The sequence below is a fragment of the Parasteatoda tepidariorum genome, chromosome 5 (genome assembly GCF_982258835.1).
Source record: "Parasteatoda tepidariorum strain Cologne lab strain chromosome 5, Ptep-v5.0, whole genome shotgun sequence".
NCBI classification, from domain to species: domain Eukaryota; kingdom Metazoa; phylum Arthropoda; class Arachnida; order Araneae; family Theridiidae; genus Parasteatoda; species Parasteatoda tepidariorum.
In genome coordinates this window covers 102,455,719-102,479,752 of record NC_141759.1, presented here as the reverse complement: position 1 = coordinate 102,479,752, position 24,034 = coordinate 102,455,719, and the positions used below count along the sequence as shown (strand labels likewise).

General features: G+C 27.5%; 1 protein-coding gene across 1 annotated transcript in view; it reads left to right on the top strand.

Annotated features, from left to right (window-relative positions):
* Positions 1-24,034, top strand: part of HPS4 (Hermansky-Pudlak syndrome 4 protein) — a 99,701-nt gene that overhangs the window by 1,604 nt on the left and 74,063 nt on the right. The window contains exons 2-4 of the mRNA XM_071185375.2: positions 60-200; positions 1,680-1,778; positions 11,055-11,189. Of these exons, the coding sequence (XP_071041476.2) occupies positions 60-200; positions 1,680-1,778; positions 11,055-11,189 (375 nt within the window). The remainder of the gene's footprint in view (positions 1-59; positions 201-1,679; positions 1,779-11,054; positions 11,190-24,034) is intronic.

Sequence of the window (24,034 nt, the reverse complement as noted above, 5' to 3'; positions counted from 1 at the left end):
CAAAATTTAGTTACTAAGCTTGTTATGTGTTTATATATTTGCAATGGATTTATTTGCAGTCAGCTGAAAGTGAGTGGTATCTACTTTGCTGTCAAATTGTGGGAATGGCTAAGTTCTTACGAAGCACGTTTTCAACGCCGCACATTGTCAGTTTAGATCAAGGAAAATTTGCTCTTCTCTGGTCTGGAAAATATTTATTGGTAATTTATTTGACATGTTTTTATTCTATACTTTTGATTTGAGTGAATTATATGGAGTTGTGTTCTCAATGGTGTATAGTTATAAATCATTGTAAAGAATATTATATAACCTATTAATATGGTTCTTTTCAAAAAGATGTCCAACCATCTGCAAATCAAATAGTTATTGGTAATTCGATTTATTTTTGTAATTTTATTGTGTAATTTTTATTTTATAACTTTTATTCTATACTCTCATATTTCAGTGAATAATACAGAAATACAAAATTACGAAATACTGTTTCATTTTTTGTCAGAATTTTCATTAACCTATCAGAGGTCAAATTTATTAAACATGTCTTACTTATGTACAGCAACAGTATTTTGTTATAAATAATAAATTTTTTTTTAGTTTAGAAAACTTTATATTTACATTGCATAAAAGGAAAATAAACTGTGGATAATGTGTTTTAGGGCATGCAAACACTTTTACATGCCATTGGCTTTTACTTCTCTGTATATTCTAAAAATATTTTTTTTTAGATATTGAAAATATCCACTTTATAACTATGACTTTTTTATTTAAACAAAAGTTTAAAATTAATGTTTTTTAGTTTTTTTCTTATACCATATCTGCCAACTTCACAGTTTTTTTATAAGCAATATTTTGAAGTGGTAGCCAATTTTATGATTTAATATAATACTCTAGGTTTGAAAATTTTAATTTAAAACTATTCTAACCATCCCCACATAAAGAATGCAAAAGAAAAACATTTATGGGAATCCTAAAATCCTGTTATGTGTGTAAATGTCTGATAAAATGTAAAAATTTTTTAGTAATTTTAATGTTTTTAATCTGCTTTTCATCTAATTTTTTTCAGCAAAAATTATAAATGTTATATTTAATTTTTAAAAAAAACTCTATAGTTTGTCTAAAGTAAGCAGGGGTCTGTCCAGGTCAAATTTACTACCGTTTAGTGGTACCTTCACAAATACGGAAAAACGGTAGTTTCCCAAAATACTTTTTCTTAAAATTTTATTTTTGTATCCTGTAGGAAGCGATAAATCCAAATTTTTGTGTTGATTTTTTAATATAATTTTTAATTTTTACAAATTATGTCTAAATTTTCACAAAATAGGTACCTCTCGGAAAACCTAGACAGACCCCTGCCTAGCCATTCGCCTGGACCCATGGCTATGGTAACGTTTAACTATTTCAATTAAGGGTGCGGGTCATTTTTTTGGGACAGGTTTGGGTTCGGGTCAGTGAAAGAAAGGAAATCTTTCTCTTCCGTCTACTGAGTTAGCCCTAGAGTGAAGAGTAGGTACCCTCTCTGAAATGCGCTGTTCTTGTTACCATAGCAGTGGACAGCCTCAGACATTGTGGCAGGGGGTGTTCTTGCTGTAGATAAACAATATGTCTTTTCAATTTCTGAAATATGATTCTGTGCTTGATAAACTTTATATTTATTTAAAAAAAATTCATTTTTATTGTTTTAGGCTCTTGGAGCAGATTCTGACATTGAGTCAAGTGCTCTTCAAAGTCAAATGCTGTTTTTATGTGGAATATTTTGTTTCTACCATGGCAGTATCAGCAATGTAAGTGAATTCAAATAATTATTTCACAGTTCCAATGACTAATCATTTTTATCTAATGCGCTTGTTTTGAATGGTTTGTTTAAAATAGTTTGTAAAATGTACATTGTTTTGTAAAATTACAGATATGGCTTACAGTGTAGTTATAATCAAGATATTCTGTGTAAAAAATTTATTTTAACCAATTGCTCTGGCAAGAAGTTCATAACTGTACTTGCCAAAGAATGTGACTGTGAGACATTAAGCGTATAGTGTCTTATAGAAATTGGAAGATTCTTTTTTATTTCTGTAATATGAAACAAGGAAGTCTTTTTTATTTTTTCTGTCATGAAGATTGTTTTGTTTATGTGTACAAAACACTGTCGTCGATCTTGTAGAATTGTGGCATATCTTTCCTTCCAGTACAAAGGATCAAACATATATTTAACTTAAACCCACACTCGTCTGTCCTTATTTACAGCAATAGCAAAACTCATGTACAAAAAAAAAATCTTTTTTTTTTTTTCAGTTTAATTTAATTATTTTTTTTAAATCTAATTTTTTCTACATTTGCTAATCGAAGCACTGATAGTTGCATTAGCGTTGCTCTTAACTCTCTTGGCGTTTTCCTTCTCTCTTAGTTTCTTACTTCAAGCGGCAGACACATTTTAGAAAGATGCTACCAAAAGTGTCGAGGGTCGGACAAAAGGTATGCTTTCCCCCTTCTGCTTCAATTTGTGGTTAAAAGGGGTGATTATCGGTCAAGGGGGGTCAAGACAGTTTGATGGATGAATTGTGCTTCGTGATTCATTTTTCTGAAAGTCGTTGAACTTCATACAATCTTACACTTTTCTCTAGAATATCAAGCAATTCTTTCTTTCTGATAAGATAATTACTTTCAGGTTATGATACATTCTTTCTTTTCCTTAGCTTTTTCACAATGATATAGTTGAAATATAACATCAAAGGAATGTTCAATGAAATGGAGCTGAATAGATTCTTGTGATTGATAATTTTTCCTTCCTGTTTCCTGTGATTTCTTTTATTTCCCAGATACATTTGCGGCTACCGTCTAATTTTTTTATTTTAAAAAATGCGTCTGCATTTTAAATTGCCTCATTTCTGAATTCAAAGTACAATTTCGTTGATATACATGCCAGTAAAAAGTCATATTTATCTTTTAAGTATATTAATGATATTTTTAAATTTAAAAAAATAATTAATGAGTATTTTTTCAATAATGTTCGATCAGAAAAATAACTGCTGTTTAATAGATATTATTTATTTAATTCCCGTTTTATTTATCTTTTTCTTTGAAATTAAGTAAAAAAAAGCTTTTGCTAATCCCTGCTGTTCTAAATGTTTAATGTTTTTTAACGAATAACTTGTTAATTGGAGTTTGTGCAGTTTCTTGATGGTTTGTTATCTTTTACTAGTAAAGAGGATGTTTCATTGCCATATTGTTTCATTTGAAAGTCTTACATTCCCATCACCGAAACTTATACAATTGGTGACCTGTGAACGAATACGTATATTTCTGTTTCTGCAAACTGCATTTGAGAAATTCTACTAGTTGATGGATTACGGAGAAATGCTGGTACGTTTCAAGTTTTAAAATTTTTGGCAAGCCGTGAGTACGAATTGCTTCTATTGTTGGACTTATAAATTTTGGATTAATGCAAAAAAATGCCCGAATCTACGGAAACTGCTGATCAACAAATTGCTCGTGTCACTGTAAAGCCGCCACCTTTTTGGAGAGCTAATCCAGAATTGTGGTTCAGACAAATTGAAAGTCAGTTCACTCTTGCTGGAGTAACTACAGAATCAACGAAATTTCACCATGTAGTTTCTGCTCTACAACCGGAGGAACTGGCGATTATCAGCGACATTGTTATCAGTCCACCTGTGGATAAGCCTTTCACCGCACTTAAAAAAAGATTGTGCGCTCAATATGCTGAATCTGAAGCTCAACGCTTAAGGGATTTGATTTCGGGGATGCAACTTAGCGACCGCCGTCCTTCAAGACCGCTTCTGGAAATGCGGAATAAAGCCGTCGCGAGAATTAACGATGAACTTCTTAAATCTTTATTTTTGCAGAGGTTGCCTACTAATGTTCAGCAGATTTTTGCGATTTCCAACGATAACCTGGACAAGCTGGCAGAGATGGCGGATGGTATCAGGGCTACATCAACTAACGCACAGTCAATCAGCGTAGTTGCTGGTTCGGTGGATCAGGCGGATTTACTGTCTTTATTGACAGAGATCACTCCTCATCTCTCATGGTTGGAAGCCCGTACAAGTGACCGGTCAAGAAATACTAGTCAGAAACGCTCTACTAGCCGAAGCCGACAGTCTGCAAATTCTCAGTATTGCTGGTATCATAAAATATTCAAGCAACGAGCGACAAAATGCCGACCTCCATGTTCGTTCCAACCGGAAAACTGCTGAGGCCGTCATCCAGTCAAAAGGGTGACGGCGAAGCGATGATTCAGCGGCTTTATCTGACGGACAAGTCTACATTGATACGGGAGCTGACGTCTCTGTGATACCTCGTGCTGCCTATACATCTAGTGGCCATTCTTCACAGATGAAATTGTTCGCCGCAAACGGTACAACCATTCCAACGTTTGACCAACGCCTGTTAAAATTAGACCTCGAACTCAGAAGAGAGTTCAGCTGGCCTTTTATCATCGCTGCCGTGCCTCATCCAATTATCGGAGCTGACTTCTTACGCAATTTTGGGTTGTTAGTAGACGTCAAAAATGCTGCAGTAATTGATCCTTTGACCAAGTTGCAAACAAGAGGTACCCGGTATGCTGGGAATGCTTCAACGGTAAAGTTAATTTTAGAGAACTCTAAATTCCACAATTTGCTCTCAGAATTTCCTGCTCTGATTAGGTCAGGTGTCACGCCAAGAAAAGTTAAGCATGGAGTAGAACATTGGATACAGACAAAAGGACCTCCTGTTTTTTCGAAACCTCGATGTTTATCGCCAGAGAAGTTGAAACCTGCAAAACAAGAGTTTGAATTTCTGGTAGCATCAGGGGTTTGTCAGCCTTCCAAAAGCTGTTGGGCAAGTCACACATGGTGCTAAAAAAGAATGGTGACTGGCGACCGTGTGGTGATTTTCGTCGTCTTAATGGAGTGACCGTGCAGGATAGGTTCCCTGTTCCCCACATGCAAGACTGTTTTCAGGTTTTGGAAGGTAAAAGGATATTTTCTGCCTTGGACCTGGAAAAAGAGTATTATCAGATTCCGGTGCGCAGCGAAGACGTGCCAAAGACTGCGGTAACAACCCCGTTTGGATTGTTCGAGTTTTTGTATATGCCGTTTGTAGTATCAAATGCTGCCGCAACTTTCCAACGCTTCATTCATCAAATCTTAGGTGAGTTTGAATTTTGTGTACCTTATTTTGATGACGTATTAGTAGCTTCGAAGAACGAAGAAGAACATTTAATGCATTTAAAAAGAGTTTTTCAACGTTTTGCTCAATATGGTGTAACATTCAACGTAAGCAAATGTGTCCTGGGACAGTCTTCAGTACAATTCCTAGAGCATTGTGTAACGGAAAAGGGTATTACTCCGCTTCCTGATAAAGTTTCTGCAATTGCTGATTTTCCTCAACCAGTTACAATTAGAGAGCTGCTTCGATTTCTTGCAGTCTTGAATTTTTATAGAAGATTCATACCGAGAGCTGCCCACACTCAAGCAATTTTAAACGAATATTTAAAAGGTGCTAAGAAAAATGATAAAAGCGTGATCAAGTGGTCGGAGGAAGCAGTTGCTGTGTTTGAGAAGAGCAAGAAAGAATTGGCCAATTCAACCAAGCTGTACCATCCTATCATGAATGCACAGTTGGCTATAGTGGTAGACGCTTCAGATACTGCGATGGGCGCTGCTTTGCATCAGCGGATCGAGAAAGAGTGGCAACCACTTGGTTTTTATTCAAAGAAGCTTGCACCATCTCAAGAAAAGTATAGTGCTTACGACAGAGAGCTCTTGGCTGCGTACATGACAGTCAAATACTTTCGTCATATGATAGAGGGTCGGCCGTTTACTATCTACACTGACCACAAGCCGCTTATATATGCCTTTAAACAAAAGGAAGATAAGTGTTCGCCAAGACAATCGCGTCATTTGGATTTTATTGGCCAATTCACTACGGATATTCAGCGCGTGAAGGGAATAGATAACGTGGTTGCAGATGCGCTGTCCAGAGTAAACATTGCTACGATAGAAACACCTTCCCACGTCAATTTTCAAGAAATGGCTAACAACCAAAAGGGTGACCAGGAACTAGCCGAAATTTTAGCTCAAACCGGTAACTCATGTTTGGTACTTTAACCATTCGTAATAGGTGATCCTGGTGTGGAGCTGTTTTGTGATGTATCTACCAAACGGATTCGACCATTCGTACCCAAAGTGGACAGAAATAACGTTTTTTCCAAACTGCATTCCATTTCACATCCAGGTATTAAGGCTACTATAAGGTTGGTGGAAGAGCGATATGTATGGCCTGGTATAAAGAAGGATGTTAGAACATGGGCTCAGCAATACTTGGCTTGCCAACGTTCTAAGGTGACACGTCACACGCAGAGCAAGCTTGGTACATTTGTTCCACCAAATTACAGGTTCGAACGCGTGCACATCGACATCATAGGTCCGTTGCCGCCATCAGAAGGTTTTCGCTACTGTCTAACTAGTGTCGACCGTTTTTCCAAGTGGCCTGAAGATATAACAGCCAAATCTGTTGCTGAGACTTTCTATGCTGGATAGATTGCTAGATTTGGAATACCTCTACGAATCACAACAGATCAGGGAACACAGTTCGAAGCCTCACTGTTTGATGCCCTGACAAAGTTCCTGGGTTCGGCTTGTCATCCCGCCGGAAATGGTCAAGTGGAAAGATTTCACAGACAGATGATGGGAGCAATTAGAGCCTACAGTACAAGTCAGTGGACCAGAGTTTTACCTACCATTCTTTTAGGCTTTAGAGCTTCATGGAAGGAGGACTTGCAAGCTACGACAGCGGAAATGGTTTATGGAACTCCGATACGACTGCCTGGAGAATTTTTATGTCCGACTACTGATGCAGCGGATCCCGCAAACTTTGTTGGAAAGCTAAAAGACACCATGCAGGAGTTGCTGCCAGTAAAGTCCAGACACCAGGGTCATAGAGCAGTTTTTGTTAGTGAAGACCTTTCATCGTGCAGTCATGTTTTCAAGAGGACCAATGTCCTGAAAAAAGGCCTGCAGCCACCATACGAGGGTCCATTTCAAGTGCTGAGTCGAGGGGAGAAGGTTTTTAGGATTCTTATTCATGGCTGGGAAAGTACGGTAAACGTGGATCGTCTAAAACCAGCATATGTATCCCGAGATGAACAGGACATATTCCCTAAAAGCGAATCAACAGCTATGAGCGAATCTACAGAGGAATCTACTATCCCAGAGCCTGGTGACAAGCCAAAAGAGGTTGAGACACGATCAGGCCGTCGAGTTAAGTTTTAGGGAAAGTATCAGCAATGAGCTGGAAAAGTCTCGCTAGCGCTGGTAGGGGGCTACTGTAGAGGCTGTTGGTTGTGACAGCTGAGGTAGCATGAAAACCAAGGTAGAAGGATCGAGTATTGGATCGAAGACCGAAGGTAGGAGGACGAACCGAAATAGTTCCTGCGCGGATGAATACTGGCGGAGGAGCATCAACCGGCGGCCAAGGCATGGAGTGAAAAGGCTGATGTCCAGTACTTAAGAAGATGACAGTTTGCTTTCAAGTAGGTTGTTGTGCAGCGTCCGAGACTTCGTTCCGATGTCCCGTTTCTACCCGGTGACGCCCACCTGCAGTATGAGATATTTACAATCAAAAGTTTAAGTTTTAATTGTTCTTTTAATAACAACTTTTAATGTTTTTTAACGAATAACTTGTTAATTGGAGTTTGTGAAGTTTCTTGATGGTTTGTTATCAGAACCCGTTATCCGGAAATCAGAAAACCAAAAATCCGGAACGAAATTCGATAAATTTTCCCGCCATTTTTTTAAAAAAAAATTTTTTTTTCCTCATAAGATTTTAGGATTTTTCTTTCTTTTTGGAAAGATGTTTACCTTACTATCGTTTTGGAAATACTCATTAGTGTATTACTTCGTTTTTTCTTTTTAAGATTATTTCCAAATATTATTTTTTTAAGTTGGTTTTAACAATAAAAAAAACGGCTTTTTGTAGCGATTCAGAAAACCGGAAAAATCGGTTATCCGGAATAGCGATGGTCCCGATCGTTCCGGATAATCGGTTCCCTACTGTATTAAAAATTCATTAATTAGTTCATTAAATATTGCATTTGTATTTAGACAAGAAATAATTTCCTGCAATTTACTCTAAAATGAAAAATGCTTTTTCGAAAATTAATTGAAATTTAAAAGTACGAAACTATTTTATTTATTGAAAGATTTAGTATAATAAATTAAGCAATAAATAATTTTTTTTAAAAAAAATTCAATATTTCGAAAGTGTTGGAGAAAATAAAAATGTAATCTGTTTTTTAAAGGTAAACTTTTGGTTTGATTGGGGTTCGAACATGAAAAAGAACGCAAACTATTCACATCTATTCAAACAGAAATATTCTATTACAACAGTGAGTGATTTACGATGACAGCTTATATGCCTCTCAATTTGTGAGCAGTAGGAGGTTGAGGGGGAAGGAAATATTCTAGTTCAGAAAAAGACGTGATCGCCGCTCCAGAGCTAGAACGTGAACCCGTGCATACACGGGCAAGCCCCTTTCAGTATTGACGCCAAGAGGGTTAATATTACCTAAAAACAATATTATAATTATAATACGTAATATTTCTCATGAACATTATTAAAATTGATAAATCATTACATAGCTGCCTATTCTCCCGAAAAAATCGGGTGATTTCTGAATTTTGGGATAATCTCTCAGATTCCTTAAAAATATATTCGAATTTTCGAAGCAACAAAATAACTTTATAGGTTATGTAATACTGTTATAACATGCAAAATGATTGAAATTTTTATTTATCTCGTTTGTAAACATTTTCTCTTAATCAGTTGCATTTTTAAATGAGTTTCCATTTAAATCTTTTTTTTAATTTTTTCATTCAGGAAACTTTAGTTTAAATTTAATCAAGCTTTAGTCTTATGAATACATTTAAGGAGCAACAGATTTAAAATGATATATTACAATAAGTGACATTAAGTTCAATGCAGTTAGAATTTAATATCAGAATTTAAAATCCATCATGTTGTAATTTACTACAGTGAACTCTCGCTACTACGATATTCAATATAACAATTACTCGCTCTATTACAATAATGTTTCGTGGTCCCGACGAACTTGCATATGAATTAATGTTATCCGCCTCTCTATATTATGATATTCTCTGAAGCAATTAAACTCCTGTAAAACAATTTTTTTTCTTCAAATTTCAACCTTATTTTCTCCATTTATTATTGGTTTTCAAATGTGTAAAAAATCTTATTTTATCATATTTTGCCTTTTTTTGTTGTCTTTTCTGACGAGAGAAGTCTCACTGCTGATTATGCTTCCCCCCAATCAATACCCCAACCCTTGATGTACATAGACCACTCCCAAGACCTTCCATTCTCAGAATTGCCTCCCTTCTCTCTTAAAGAGTCACAGATATAGTATTCCTATCTGATTTCATATTTAACCATAATTAGCAATCTGCTAATTAAATATTTATATGTACTATGTAAATAGATTTATAGTTAATACATATATAACATTAAAATTTAAAAGAAATCTTACTGTGTCCCCTAATTGTGTTGGCCCTCGATATAATTATATATCCCTCTACAACAATATATTTATTTGGACCCCAAAATATTGTTGTAGCGAGGTTTTACTGTATTTTTCTGGTTTAATTTATTATTAAAAGTAGGGTGCTTAGCCGCTTCTGTCAAATTCCTCCTCGAAAATTGTTCCATACATGAAATCTCTCTATTTTCTATTCTATTTATATTATTACAAACTATTCACTGAATGAAAACATTGCTATGTTTTTTCACAGTCAACATCCTCATGAATTTAGAAAGTCAAGTATTTTAAATAATAAATAAATTAATTAAAATAAGAAATGATTATTCTAAATTGCCCTCAACAGAACAAGTCTTTCTTTATTCAACATTTATTTCTTCAGTGTTCTTCATCCATTTATGCATGTACTATGTATTAAATAAGTTCTAAAGGTATTTATGTTTAATTTAAATAAACATATAACTAAATTGATATAATTAGAATATGTATGATTATTTAGCAGTAAATTATTTTGTATAAAAAAAATAATAAAATATGTTATGTTGTTGAAAGTTTCACAGCATTCTCGTCTTCCCTTATTACTTTTTGTTTTTATTTATTAATCTATTTTAAGAATTTAATCGATATTTATCATTAAAAATCTTCAATACCAATGAAAAAATCAGATTTTGATATTTAGAATTTTTCTACTGAAACCTGTTTTTATATATATATATGAATCAGTTGATTTTAATTGTGACTAAATCATCATTTATGATCAATTAATTTAAATCATGTCAGCCTTTCTTATTTACCATTATAAAACAGTGGTGAAATAATACGGAAATATTTAAAAGATAGTAGCTTTGTAAATGATAGATAAATTCTGCAAAATAAGACTGAATTAGGATGATATAAAGCTTTAATTTAAGCTTTAGATAAGCCCTAGCTTTAAATTAAGATGCTTCTTAAGGTGTTTTACTTTAACATTAAGATTTTTCCCTTTAAATTTACAGTTTATCTGTTATTTTGCTCATGAAGAATTAAAACTAATAATTCTGTTGTCATACTTTTGCTAATGGTGAAGTGAATTTAATCTGAAATTTCTCAATTAGTCAGTGAAATCAAAAAAAAATTTTTAGGAAATAATTTTGGAAATCATATTGAATTTTTTTGAAGAAAAAAAATATTTACACAATTTTAAAATTCCTTTTAGAACAGCGATCAACTATTATCAGTTATGATTAGTTAACAAAAATAATTGAAAAATGATTTTAACGAAATAACAAAAATTTTAAACAGATTGTTTTAATTTAAGCAGATCATGTATTTTTATTTGTTTATTTTTTTGCATGATTGAATGCATCTCCTGAAAATATTTTGTATGTGTATTTTTAGATTTTTGATTTGATGCGCAAATATTTTACTGTTTCCTTAGTTTTTTAATATGTTGTATAATACCTATCCATTCCAAGAATGCTATTTGTGTTATTTAAACTATGCATGTTAAATTAAAACATTGTATTTTCAGGTATGCAAAGGGGATAGGCAAGAATTTCTTGCTAAAATGGAATTGTCTTGGTCTCGCTATATCACATTATCTCAATGTTTTGGAAGTATGCCTCAGTTTTCTATAAATGCTCTACCTTTAACAGCTTTTAAAAAAGTAGGTTCATTATTAATTTATAATTAAGTTTAGAATTGCATTTCATTAGTTTATTTGTTCGTATTAATCATTTATCACAACCACTTATGTTATGTTACTTTATTTATATATATATATATATATATATATATATATATATATATTAGGGAACAGTACAGTAAAACTAACTATGCAGTGAGCCTAAGAATTCTACTCTTTTGAAAATATTTGTAGCTAATTGTAAATACATGAATTAATACGCTACATAAATACGCTATTTTGAAATCGCAGGTTGCGATTTGTATTCTCACCATTTTGAAATCGCACATCATGATTTAAAGTCATGCTGTTTTAAAATCAAACATTGTGTTTCTTATATTGACAAAATCTTATATTGATTTAAAAGAAATTTTATGATTTATTAAGTTAACAATACTCTTGGATGATAAAAAAAGCAATTTTGGTATATAGCTTTCTATTAATTTAAGTAATAGTGCTAATAATTTAAAACATTTTTCTAACATTTATTTTCAATAAACATAGTCACATAATTAAGAAAATAGTTTTAAAAAGTTTTACACCATTTTTTTTCTTCATTACTACAACTCGAGGATTTTCCAAATCTCTGTCAAGCATTGAGATCTTTATTAATATTGTTGTGAAATGTTTGTATTTCAAATTCTTGATTACTTAATTTGTTGATTGTATTTATTGACTTGATTTTTTTCCATTCACAATTTACCTAGGTTGTGTGCACATTAACAGTTTCATTTAAAGTTGAAAATTTTTGCTTATCTCATTTTATTACTTAATTTGAATGTATTTATTGACTTGATTTTTTTCCATCCAAATTTTACCTAGGTAGTGTGCACATTAATAGTTTAATTTAAATTTGAATAATTTTGCTTATCTAATTTTATTACTTAATTTGTTGATTGTGTTTATTGACTTGATTTTTTTCCATCCAAATTTTACCTAGGTAGTGTGCACATTAATAGTTTAATTTAAATTTGAATAATTTTGCTTATCTAATTTTATTACTTAATTTGTTGATTGTATTTATTGACTTGATTTTTTTCCATCCAAATTTTACCTAGGTGTAGTGTGCACATTAATAGTTTAATTTAAATTTGAATAATTTTGCTTATCTCATTTCATTACTTAATTTGTTGATTGTATTTATTGACTTGATTTTTTTCCATCCAAATTTTACCTAGGTAGTGTGCACATTAATAGTTTAATTTAAATTTGAATAATTTTGCTTATCTAATTTTATTACTTAATTTGTTAATTGTATTTATAGACTTGATTTTTTTCCATCCAAATATTACCTAGGTAGTGTGCACATTAATAGTTTAATTTAAATTTGAATAATTTTGCTTATCTAATTTTATTACTTAATTTGCTGATTGTATTTATTACCTTGATTTTTTTCCATCCAAATTTTACCTAGGTAGTGTGCACATTAATAGTTTAATTTAAATTTGAATTATTTTTCTTATCTCTTTTTATTACTTAATTTGTTGATTGTATTTATTGACTTGATTTTTTTTCCATCGAAATTTTACCTAGGTAGTGTGCACATTAATAGTTTAATTTAAATTTGAATAATTTTGCTTGTCTAATTTTATTACTTAATTTGCTGATTGTATTTATTACCTTGATTTTTTTCCATCCAAATTTTACCTAGGTAGTGTGCACATTAATAGTTTAATTTAAATTTGAATAATTTTGCTTATCTAAATTTATTACTGAATTTGTTGATTGTATTTATTGACTTGATTTTTTTCCATCCAAATTTTACCTAGGTAGTGTGCACATTAATAGTTTAATTTAAATTTGATTATTTTTGCTTATCTAATTTTATTACTTAATTTGTTGATTGTATTTATTGACTTGATTTTTTTCCATCCAAATTTTACCTAGGTAGTGTGCACATTAATAGTTTAATTTAAATTTAATTATTTTTGCTTATCTAATTTTATTACTTAATTTGTTGATTGTATTTATAGACTTGATTTTTTTCCATCCAAATTTTACCTTGGTAGTGTGCACATTAATAGTTTAATTTAAATTTGAATAATTTTTCTTATCTAATTTTATTACTTAATTTGTTGATTGTATTTATTACCTTGATTTTTTTCCATCCAAATTTTACCTAGGTAGTGTGCACATTAATAGTTTAATTTAAATTTGAATAATTTTGCTTGTCTAATTTTATTACTTAATTTGCTGATTGTATTTATTACCTTGATTTTTTTCCATCCAAATTTTACCTAGGTAGTGTGCACATTAATAGTTTAATTTAAATTTGATTATTTTTGCTTATCTAATTTTATTACTTAATTTGTTGATTGTATTTATTGACTTGATTTTTTTTCCATCCAAATTTTACCTAGGTAGTGTGCACATTAATAGTTTAATTTAAATTTGAATAATTTTGCTTATCTAATTTTATTACTTAATTTGTTGATTGTATTTGTTGATTGTATTTATTGACTTGATTTTCTTCCATCCAAATTTTACCTAGGTAGTGTGCACATTAATAGTTTAATTTAAATTTGAATATTTTTGCTTATCTAATTTTATTACTTAATTTGTTGATTGTATTTATTGACTTGATTTTTTTCCATCCAAATTTTACCTAGGTAGTGTGCGCATTAATAGTTTAATTTAAATTTGAATAATTTTGCTTATCTAATTTTATTACTTAATTTGTTGATTGTATTTATTGACTTGATTTTTTTCCATCCAAATTTTACATAGGTAGTGTGCACATTAATAGTTTAATTTAAATTTGATTATTTTTGCTTATCTAATTTTATTACTTAATTTGTTGATTGTATTTATTACCTTGATTTTTTTCCATCCAAATTTTACCTAGGTAGTGTGCACATTAATAGTTTAATTTAAATTTGATTATTTTTGCTTATCTAATTTTATTACTTAATTTGTTGATTGTATTTATTGACTTGATTTTTTTCCATCCAAATTTTACCTAGGTAGTGTGCACATTAATAGTTTAATTTAAATTTGAATAATTTTGCTTATCTAATTTTATTACTTAATTTGTTGATTGTATTTATTGACTTGATTTTTTTCCATCCAAATTTTACCTAGGTAGTGTGCACATTAATAGTTTAATTTAAATTTGAATAATTTTGCTTATCTAATTTTATTACTTAATTTGTTGATTGTATTTGTTGATTGTATTTATTGACTTGATTTTCTTCCATCCAAATTTTACCTTGGTAGTGTGCACATTAATAGTTTAATTTAAATTTGAATAATTTTTCTTATCTAATTTTATTACTTAATTTGTTGATTGTATTTATTACCTTGATTTTTTTCCATCCAAATTTTACCTAGGTAGTGTGCACATTAATAGTTTAATTTAAATTTGAATAATTTTGCTTGTCTAATTTTATTACTTAATTTGCTGATTGTATTTATTACCTTGATTTTTTTCCATCCAAATTTTACCTAGGTAGTGTGCACATTAATAGTTTAATTTAAATTTGATTATTTTTGCTTATCTAATTTTATTACTTAATTTGTTGATTGTATTTATTGACTTGATTTTTTTTCCATCCAAATTTTACCTAGGTAGTGTGCACATTAATAGTTTAATTTAAATTTGAATAATTTTGCTTATCTAATTTTATTACTTAATTTGTTGATTGTATTTGTTGATTGTATTTATTGACTTGATTTTCTTCCATCCAAATTTTACCTAGGTAGTGTGCACATTAATAGTTTAATTTAAATTTGAATATTTTTGCTTATCTAATTTTATTACTTAATTTGTTGATTGTATTTATTGACTTGATTTTTTTCCATCCAAATTTTACCTAGGTAGTGTGCGCATTAATAGTTTAATTTAAATTTGAATAATTTTGCTTATCTAATTTTATTACTTAATTTGTTGATTGTATTTATTGACTTGATTTTTTTCCATCCAAATTTTACATAGGTAGTGTGCACATTAATAGTTTAATTTAAATTTGATTATTTTTGCTTATCTAATTTTATTACTTAATTTGTTGATTGTATTTATTACCTTGATTTTTTTCCATCCAAATTTTACCTAGGTAGTGTGCACATTAATAGTTTAATTTAAATTTGAATAATTTTGCTTATCTAAATTTATTACTGAATTTGTTGATTGTATTTATTGACTTGATTTTTTTCCATCCAAATTTTACCTAGGTAGTGTGCACATTAATAGTTTAATTTAAATTTGATTATTTTTGCTTATCTAATTTTATTACTTAATTTGTTGATTGTATTTATTGACTTGATTTTTTTCCATCCAAATTTTACCTAGGTAGTGTGCACATTAATAGTTTAATTTAAATTTGATTATTTTTGCTTATCTAATTTTATTACTTAATTTGTTGATTGTATTTATTGACTTGATTTTTTTCCATCCAAATTTTACCTAGGTAGTGTGCACATTAATAGTTTAATTTAAATTTGAATAATTTTGCTTATCTAATTTTATTACTTAATTTGTTGATTGTATTTATTGACTTGATTTTTTTCCATCCAAATTTTACCTAGGTAGTGTGCACATTAATAGTTTAATTTAAATTTGAATAATTTTGCTTATCTAATTTTATTACTTAATTTGTTGATTGTATTTGTTGATTGTATTTATTGACTTGATTTTCTTCCATCCAAATTTTACCTAGGTAGTGTGCACATTAATAGTTTAATTTAAATTTGAATATTTTTGCTTATCTAATTTTATTACTTAATTTGTTGATTGTATTTATTGACTTGATTTTTTTCCATCCAAATTTTACCTAGGTAGTGTGCGCATTAATAGTTTAATTTAAATTTGAATAATTTTGCTTATCTAATTTTATTACTTAATTTGTTGATTGTATTTATTGACTTGATTTTTTTCCATCCAAATTTTACATAGGTAGTGTGCACATTAATAGTTTAATTTAAATTTGATTATTTTTGCTTATCTAATTTTATTACTTAATTTGTTGATTGTATTTATTACCTTGATTTTTTTCCATCCTAATTTTACCTAGGTAGTGTGCACATTAATAGTTTAATTTAAATTTGAATAATTTTGCTTATCTAAATTTATTACTGAATTTGTTGATTGTATTTATTGACTTGATTTTTTTCCATCCAAATTTTACCTAGGTAGTGTGCACATTAATAGTTTAATTTAAATTTGATTATTTTTGCTTATCTAATTTTATTACTTAATTTGTTGATTGTATTTATTGACTTGATTTTTTTCCATCCAAATTTTACCTAGGTAGTGTGCACATTAATAGTTTAATTTAAATTTGATTATTTTTGCTTATCTAATTTTATTACTTAATTTGTTGATTGTATTTATTGACTTGATTTTTTTCCATCCAAATTTTACCTAGGTAGTGTGCACATTAATAGTTTAATTTAAATTTGAATAATTTTGCTTATCTAATTTTATTACTTAATTTGTTGATTGTATTTATTGACTTGATTTTTTTCCATCCAAAATTTTCCTAGGTAGTGTGCACATTAATAGTTTAATTTAAATTTGAATATTTTTGCTTATCTAATTTTATTACTTAATTTGTTGATTGTATTTATTGACTTGATTTTTTTCCATCCAAATTTTACCTAGGTAGTGTGCACATTAATAGTTTAATTTAAATTTGAATAATTTTGCTTATCTAATTTTATTACTTAATTTGTTGATTGTATTTGTTGATTGTATTTATTGACTTGATTTTCTTCCATCCAAATTTTACCTTGGTAGTGTGCACATTAATAGTTTAATTTAAATTTGAATAATTTTTCTTATCTAATTTTATTACTTAATTTGTTGATTGTATTTATTACCTTGATTTTTTTCCATCCAAATTTTACCTAGGTAGTGTGCACATTAATAGTTTAATTTAAATTTGAATAATTTTGCTTGTCTAATTTTATTACTTAATTTGCTGATTGTATTTATTACCTTGATTTTTTTCCATCCAAATTTTACCTAGGTAGTGTGCACATTAATAGTTTAATTTAAATTTGATTATTTTTGCTTATCTAATTTTATTACTTAATTTGTTGATTGTATTTATTACCTTGATTTTTTTCCATCCAAATTTTACCTAGGTAGTGTGCACATTAATAGTTTAATTTAAATTTGAATAATTTTGCTTATCTAATTTTATTACTTAATTTGTTGATTGTATTTATTGACTTGATTTTTTTCCATCCAAATTTTACATAGGTAGTGTGCACATTAATAGTTTAATTTAAATTTGATTATTTTTGCTTATCTAATTTTATTACTTAATTTGTTGATTGTATTTATTACCTTGATTTTTTTCCATCCAAATTTTACCTAGGTAGTGTGCACATTAATAGTTTAATTTAAATTTGAATAATTTTGCTTATCTAAATTTATTACTGAATTTGTTGATTGTATTTATTGACTTGATTTTTTTCCATCCAAATTTTACCTAGGTAGTGTGCACATTAATAGTTTAATTTAAATTTGATTATTTTTGCTTATCTAATTTTATTACTTAATTTGCTGATTGTATTTATTGACTTGATTTTTTTCCATCCAAATTTTACCTAGGTAGTGTGCACATTAATAGTTTAATTTAAATTTGATTATTTTTGCTTATCTAATTTTATTACTTAATTTGTTGATTGTATTTATTGACTTGATTTTCTTCCATCCAAATTTTACCTTGGTAGTGTGCACATTAATAGTTTAATTTAAATTTGAATAATTTTTCTTATCTAATTTTATTACTTAATTTGTTGATTGTATTTATTACCTTGATTTTTTTCCATCCAAATTTTACCTAGGTAGTGTGCACATTAATAGTTTAATTTAAATTTGAATAATTTTGCTTGTCTAATTTTATTACTTAATTTGCTGATTGTATTTATTACCTTGATTTTTTTCCATCCAAATTTTACCTAGGTAGTGTGCACATTAATAGTTTAATTTAAATTTGATTATTTTTGCTTATCTAATTTTATTACTTAATTTGTTGATTGTATTTATTACCTTGATTTTTTTCCATCCAAATTTTACCTAGGTAGTGTGCACATTAATAGTTTAATTTAAATTTGAATAATTTTGCTTATCTAATTTTATTACTTAATTTGTTGATTGTATTTATTGACTTGATTTTTTTCCATCCAAATTTTACATAGGTAGTGTGCACATTAATAGTTTAATTTAAATTTGATTATTTTTGCTTATCTAATTTTATTACTTAATTTGTTGATTGTATTTATTACCTTGATTTTTTTCCATCCAAATTTTACCTAGGTAGTGTGCACATTAATAGTTTAATTTAAATTTGAATAATTTTGCTTATCTAAATTTATTACTGAATTTGTTGATTGTATTTATTGACTTGATTTTTTTCCATCCAAATTTTACCTAGGTAGTGTGCACATTAATAGTTTAATTTAAATTTGATTATTTTTGCTTATCTAATTTTATTACTTAATTTGCTGATTGTATTTATTGACTTGATTTTTTTCCATCCAAATTTTACCTAGGTAGTGTGCACATTAATAGTTTAATTTAAATTTGATTATTTTTGCTTATCTAATTTTATTACTTAATTTGTTGATTGTATTTATTGACTTGATTTTTTTCCATCCAAATTTTACCTAGGTAGTGTGCACATTAATAGTTTAATTTAAATTTGAATAATTTTGCTTATCTAATTTTATTACTTAATTTGTTGATTGTATTTATTGACTTGATTTTTTTCCATCCAAATTTTTCCTAGGTAGTGTGCACATTAATAGTTTAATTTAAATTTGAATATTTTTGCTTATCTAATTTTATTACTTAATTTGTTGATTGTATTTATTGACTTGATTTTTTTCCATCCAAATTTTACCTAGGTAGTGTGCACATTAATAGTTTAATTTAAATTTGAATAATTTTGCTTATCTAATTTTATTACTTAATTTGTTGATTGTATTTGTTGATTGTATTTATTGACTTGATTTTCTTCCATCCAAATTTTACCTAGGTAGTGTGCACATTAATAGTTTAATTTAAATTTGAATATTTTTGCTTATCTAATTTTATTACTTAATTTGTTGATTGTATTTATTGACTTGATTTTTTTCCATCCAAATTTTACCTAGGTAGTGTGCGCATTAATAGTTTAATTTAAATTTGAATAATTTTGCTTATCTAATTTTATTACTTAATTTGTTGATTGTATTTATTGACTTGATTTTTTTCCATCCAAATTTTACATAGGTAGTGTGCACATTAATAGTTTAATTTAAATTTGATTATTTTTGCTTATCTAATTTTATTACTTAATTTGTTGATTGTATTTATTACCTTGATTTTTTTCCATCCAAATTTTACCTAGGTAGTGTGCACATTAATAGTTTAATTTAAATTTGAATAATTTTGCTTATCTAAATTTATTACTGAATTTGTTGATTGTATTTATTACCTTGATTTTTTTCCATCCAAATTTTACCTAGGTAGTGTGCACATTAATAGTTTAATTTAAATTTGAATAATTTTGCTTGTCTAATTTTATTACTTAATTTGCTGATTGTATTTATTACCTTGATTTTTTTCCATCCAAATTTTACCTAGGTAGTGTGCACATTAATAGTTTAATTTAAATTTGATTATTTTTGCTTATCTAATTTTATTACTTAATTTGTTGATTGTATTTATTGACTTGATTTTTTTTCCATCCAAATTTTACCTAGGTAGTGTGCACATTAATAGTTTAATTTAAATTTGAATAATTTTGCTTATCTAATTTTATTACTTAATTTGTTGATTGTATTTGTTGATTGTATTTATTGACTTGATTTTCTTCCATCCAAATTTTACCTAGGTAGTGTGCACATTAATAGTTTAATTTAAATTTGAATATTTTTGCTTATCTAATTTTATTACTTAATTTGTTGATTGTATTTATTGACTTGATTTTTTTCCATCCAAATTTTACCTAGGTAGTGTGCGCATTAATAGTTTAATTTAAATTTGAATAATTTTGCTTATCTAATTTTATTACTTAATTTGTTGATTGTATTTATTGACTTGATTTTTTTCCATCCAAATTTTACATAGGTAGTGTGCACATTAATAGTTTAATTTAAATTTGATTATTTTTGCTTATCTAATTTTATTACTTAATTTGTTGATTGTATTTATTACCTTGATTTTTTTCCATCCAAATTTTACCTAGGTAGTGTGCACATTAATAGTTTAATTTAAATTTGAATAATTTTGCTTATCTAAATTTATTACTGAATTTGTTGATTGTATTTATTGACTTGATTTTTTTCCATCCAAATTTTACCTAGGTAGTGTGCACATTAATAGTTTAATTTAAATTTGATTATTTTTGCTTATCTAATTTTATTACTTAATTTGTTGATTGTATTTATTGACTTGATTTTTTTCCATCCAAATTTTACCTAGGTAGTGTGCACATTAATAGTTTAATTTAAATTTGATTATTTTTGCTTATCTAATTTTATTACTTAATTTGTTGATTGTATTTATTGACTTGATTTTTTTCCATCCAAATTTTACCTAGGTAGTGTGCACATTAATAGTTTAATTTAAATTTGAATAATTTTGCTTATCTAATTTTATTACTTAATTTGTTGATTGTATTTATTGACTTGATTTTTTTCCATCCAAATTTTACCTAGGTAGTGTGCACATTAATAGTTTAATTTAAATTTGAATAATTTTGCTTATCTAATTTTATTACTTAATTTGTTGATTGTATTTGTTGATTGTATTTATTGACTTGATTTTCTTCCATCCAAATTTTACCTAGGTAGTGTGCACATTAATAGTTTAATTTAAATTTGAATATTTTTGCTTATCTAATTTTATTACTTAATTTGTTGATTGTATTTATTGACTTGATTTTTTTCCATCCAAATTTTACCTAGGTAGTGTGCGCATTAATAGTTTAATTTAAATTTGAATAATTTTGCTTATCTAATTTTATTACTTAATTTGTTGATTGTATTTATTGACTTGATTTTTTTCCATCCAAATTTTACCTAGGTAGTGTGCACATTAATAGTTTAATTTAAATTTGATTATTTTTGCTTATCTAATTTTATTACTTAATTTGTTGATTGTATTTATTGACTTGATTTTTTTCCATCCAAATTTTACCTAGGTAGTGTGCACATTAATAGTTTAATTTAAATTTGAATAATTTTGCTTATCTAATTTTATTACTTAATTTGTTGATTGTATTTATTGACTTGATTTTTTTCCATCCAAAATTTTCCTAGGTAGTGTGCACATTAATAGTTTAATTTAAATTTGAATATTTTTGCTTATCTAATTTTATTACTTAATTTGTTGATTGTATTTATTGACTTGATTTTTTTCCATCCAAATTTTACCTAGGTAGTGTGCACATTAATAGTTTAATTTAAATTTGAATAATTTTGCTTATCTAATTTTATTACTTAATTTGTTGATTGTATTTGTTGATTGTATTTATTGACTTGATTTTCTTCCATCCAAATTTTACCTTGGTAGTGTGCACATTAATAGTTTAATTTAAATTTGAATAATTTTTCTTATCTAATTTTATTACTTAATTTGTTGATTGTATTTATTACCTTGATTTTTTTCCATCCAAATTTTACCTAGGTAGTGTGCACATTAATAGTTTAATTTAAATTTGAATAATTTTGCTTGTCTAATTTTATTACTTAATTTGCTGATTGTATTTATTACCTTGATTTTTTTCCATCCAAATTTTACCTAGGTAGTGTGCACATTAATAGTTTAATTTAAATTTGATTATTTTTGCTTATCTAATTTTATTACTTAATTTGTTGATTGTATTTATTACCTTGATTTTTTTCCATCCAAATTTTACCTAGGTAGTGTGCACATTAATAGTTTAATTTAAATTTGAATAATTTTGCTTATCTAATTTTATTACTTAATTTGTTGATTGTATTTATTGACTTGATTTTTTTCCATCCAAATTTTACATAGGTAGTGTGCACATTAATAGTTTAATTTAAATTTGATTATTTTTGCTTATCTAATTTTATTACTTAATTTGTTGATTGTATTTATTACCTTGATTTTTTTCCATCCAAATTTTACCTAGGTAGTGTGCACATTAATAGTTTAATTTAAATTTGAATAATTTTGCTTATCTAAATTTATTACTGAATTTGTTGATTGTATTTATTGACTTGATTTTTTTCCATCCAAATTTTACCTAGGTAGTGTGCACATTAATAGTTTAATTTAAATTTGATTATTTTTGCTTATCTAATTTTATTACTTAATTTGCTGATTGTATTTATTGACTTGATTTTTTTCCATCCAAATTTTACCTAGGTAGTGTGCACATTAATAGTTTAATTTAAATTTGATTATTTTTGCTTATCTAATTTTATTACTTAATTTGTTGATTGTATTTATTGACTTGATTTTCTTCCATCCAAATTTTACCTTGGTAGTGTGCACATTAATAGTTTAATTTAAATTTGAATAATTTTTCTTATCTAATTTTATTACTTAATTTGTTGATTGTATTTATTACCTTGATTTTTTTCCATCCAAATTTTACCTAGGTAGTGTGCACATTAATAGTTTAATTTAAATTTGAATAATTTTGCTTGTCTAATTTTATTACTTAATTTGCTGATTGTATTTATTACCTTGATTTTTTTCCATCCAAATTTTACCTAGGTAGTGTGCACATTAATAGTTTAATTTAAATTTGATTATTTTTGCTTATCTAATTTTATTACTTAATTTGTTGATTGTATTTATTACCTTGATTTTTTTCCATCCAAATTTTACCTAGGTAGTGTGCACATTAATAGTTTAATTTAAATTTGAATAATTTTGCTTATCTAATTTTATTACTTAATTTGTTGATTGTATTTATTGACTTGATTTTTTTCCATCCAAATTTTACATAGGTAGTGTGCACATTAATAGTTTAATTTAAATTTGATTATTTTTGCTTATCTAATTTTATTACTTAATTTGTTGATTGTATTTATTACCTTGATTTTTTTCCATCCAAATTTTACCTAGGTAGTGTGCACATTAATAGTTTAATTTAAATTTGAATAATTTTGCTTATCTAAATTTATTACTGAATTTGTTGATTGTATTTATTGACTTGATTTTTTTCCATCCAAATTTTACCTAGGTAGTGTGCACATTAATAGTTTAATTTAAATTTGATTATTTTTGCTTATCTAATTTTATTACTTAATTTGCTGATTGTATTTATTGACTTGATTTTTTTCCATCCAAATTTTACCTAGGTAGTGTGCACATTAATAGTTTAATTTAAATTTGATTATTTTTGCTTATCTAATTTTATTACTTAATTTGTTGATTGTATTTATTGACTTGATTTTTTTCCATCCAAATTTTACCTAGGTAGTGTGCACATTAATAGTTTAATTTAAATTTGAATAATTTTGCTTATCTAATTTTATTACTTAATTTGTTGATTGTATTTATTGACTTGATTTTTTTCCATCCAAATTTTTCCTAGGTAGTGTGCACATTAATAGTTTAATTTAAATTTGAATATTTTTGCTTATCTAATTTTATTACTTAATTTGTTGATTGTATTTATTGACTTGATTTTTTTCCATCCAAATTTTACCTAGGTAGTGTGCACATTAATAGTTTAATTTAAATTTGAATAATTTTGCTTATCTAATTTTATTACTTAATTTGTTGATTGTATTTGTTGATTGTATTTATTGACTTGATTTTCTTCCATCCAAATTTTACCTAGGTAGTGTGCACATTAATAGTTTAATTTAAATTTGAATATTTTTGCTTATCTAATTTTATTACTTAATTT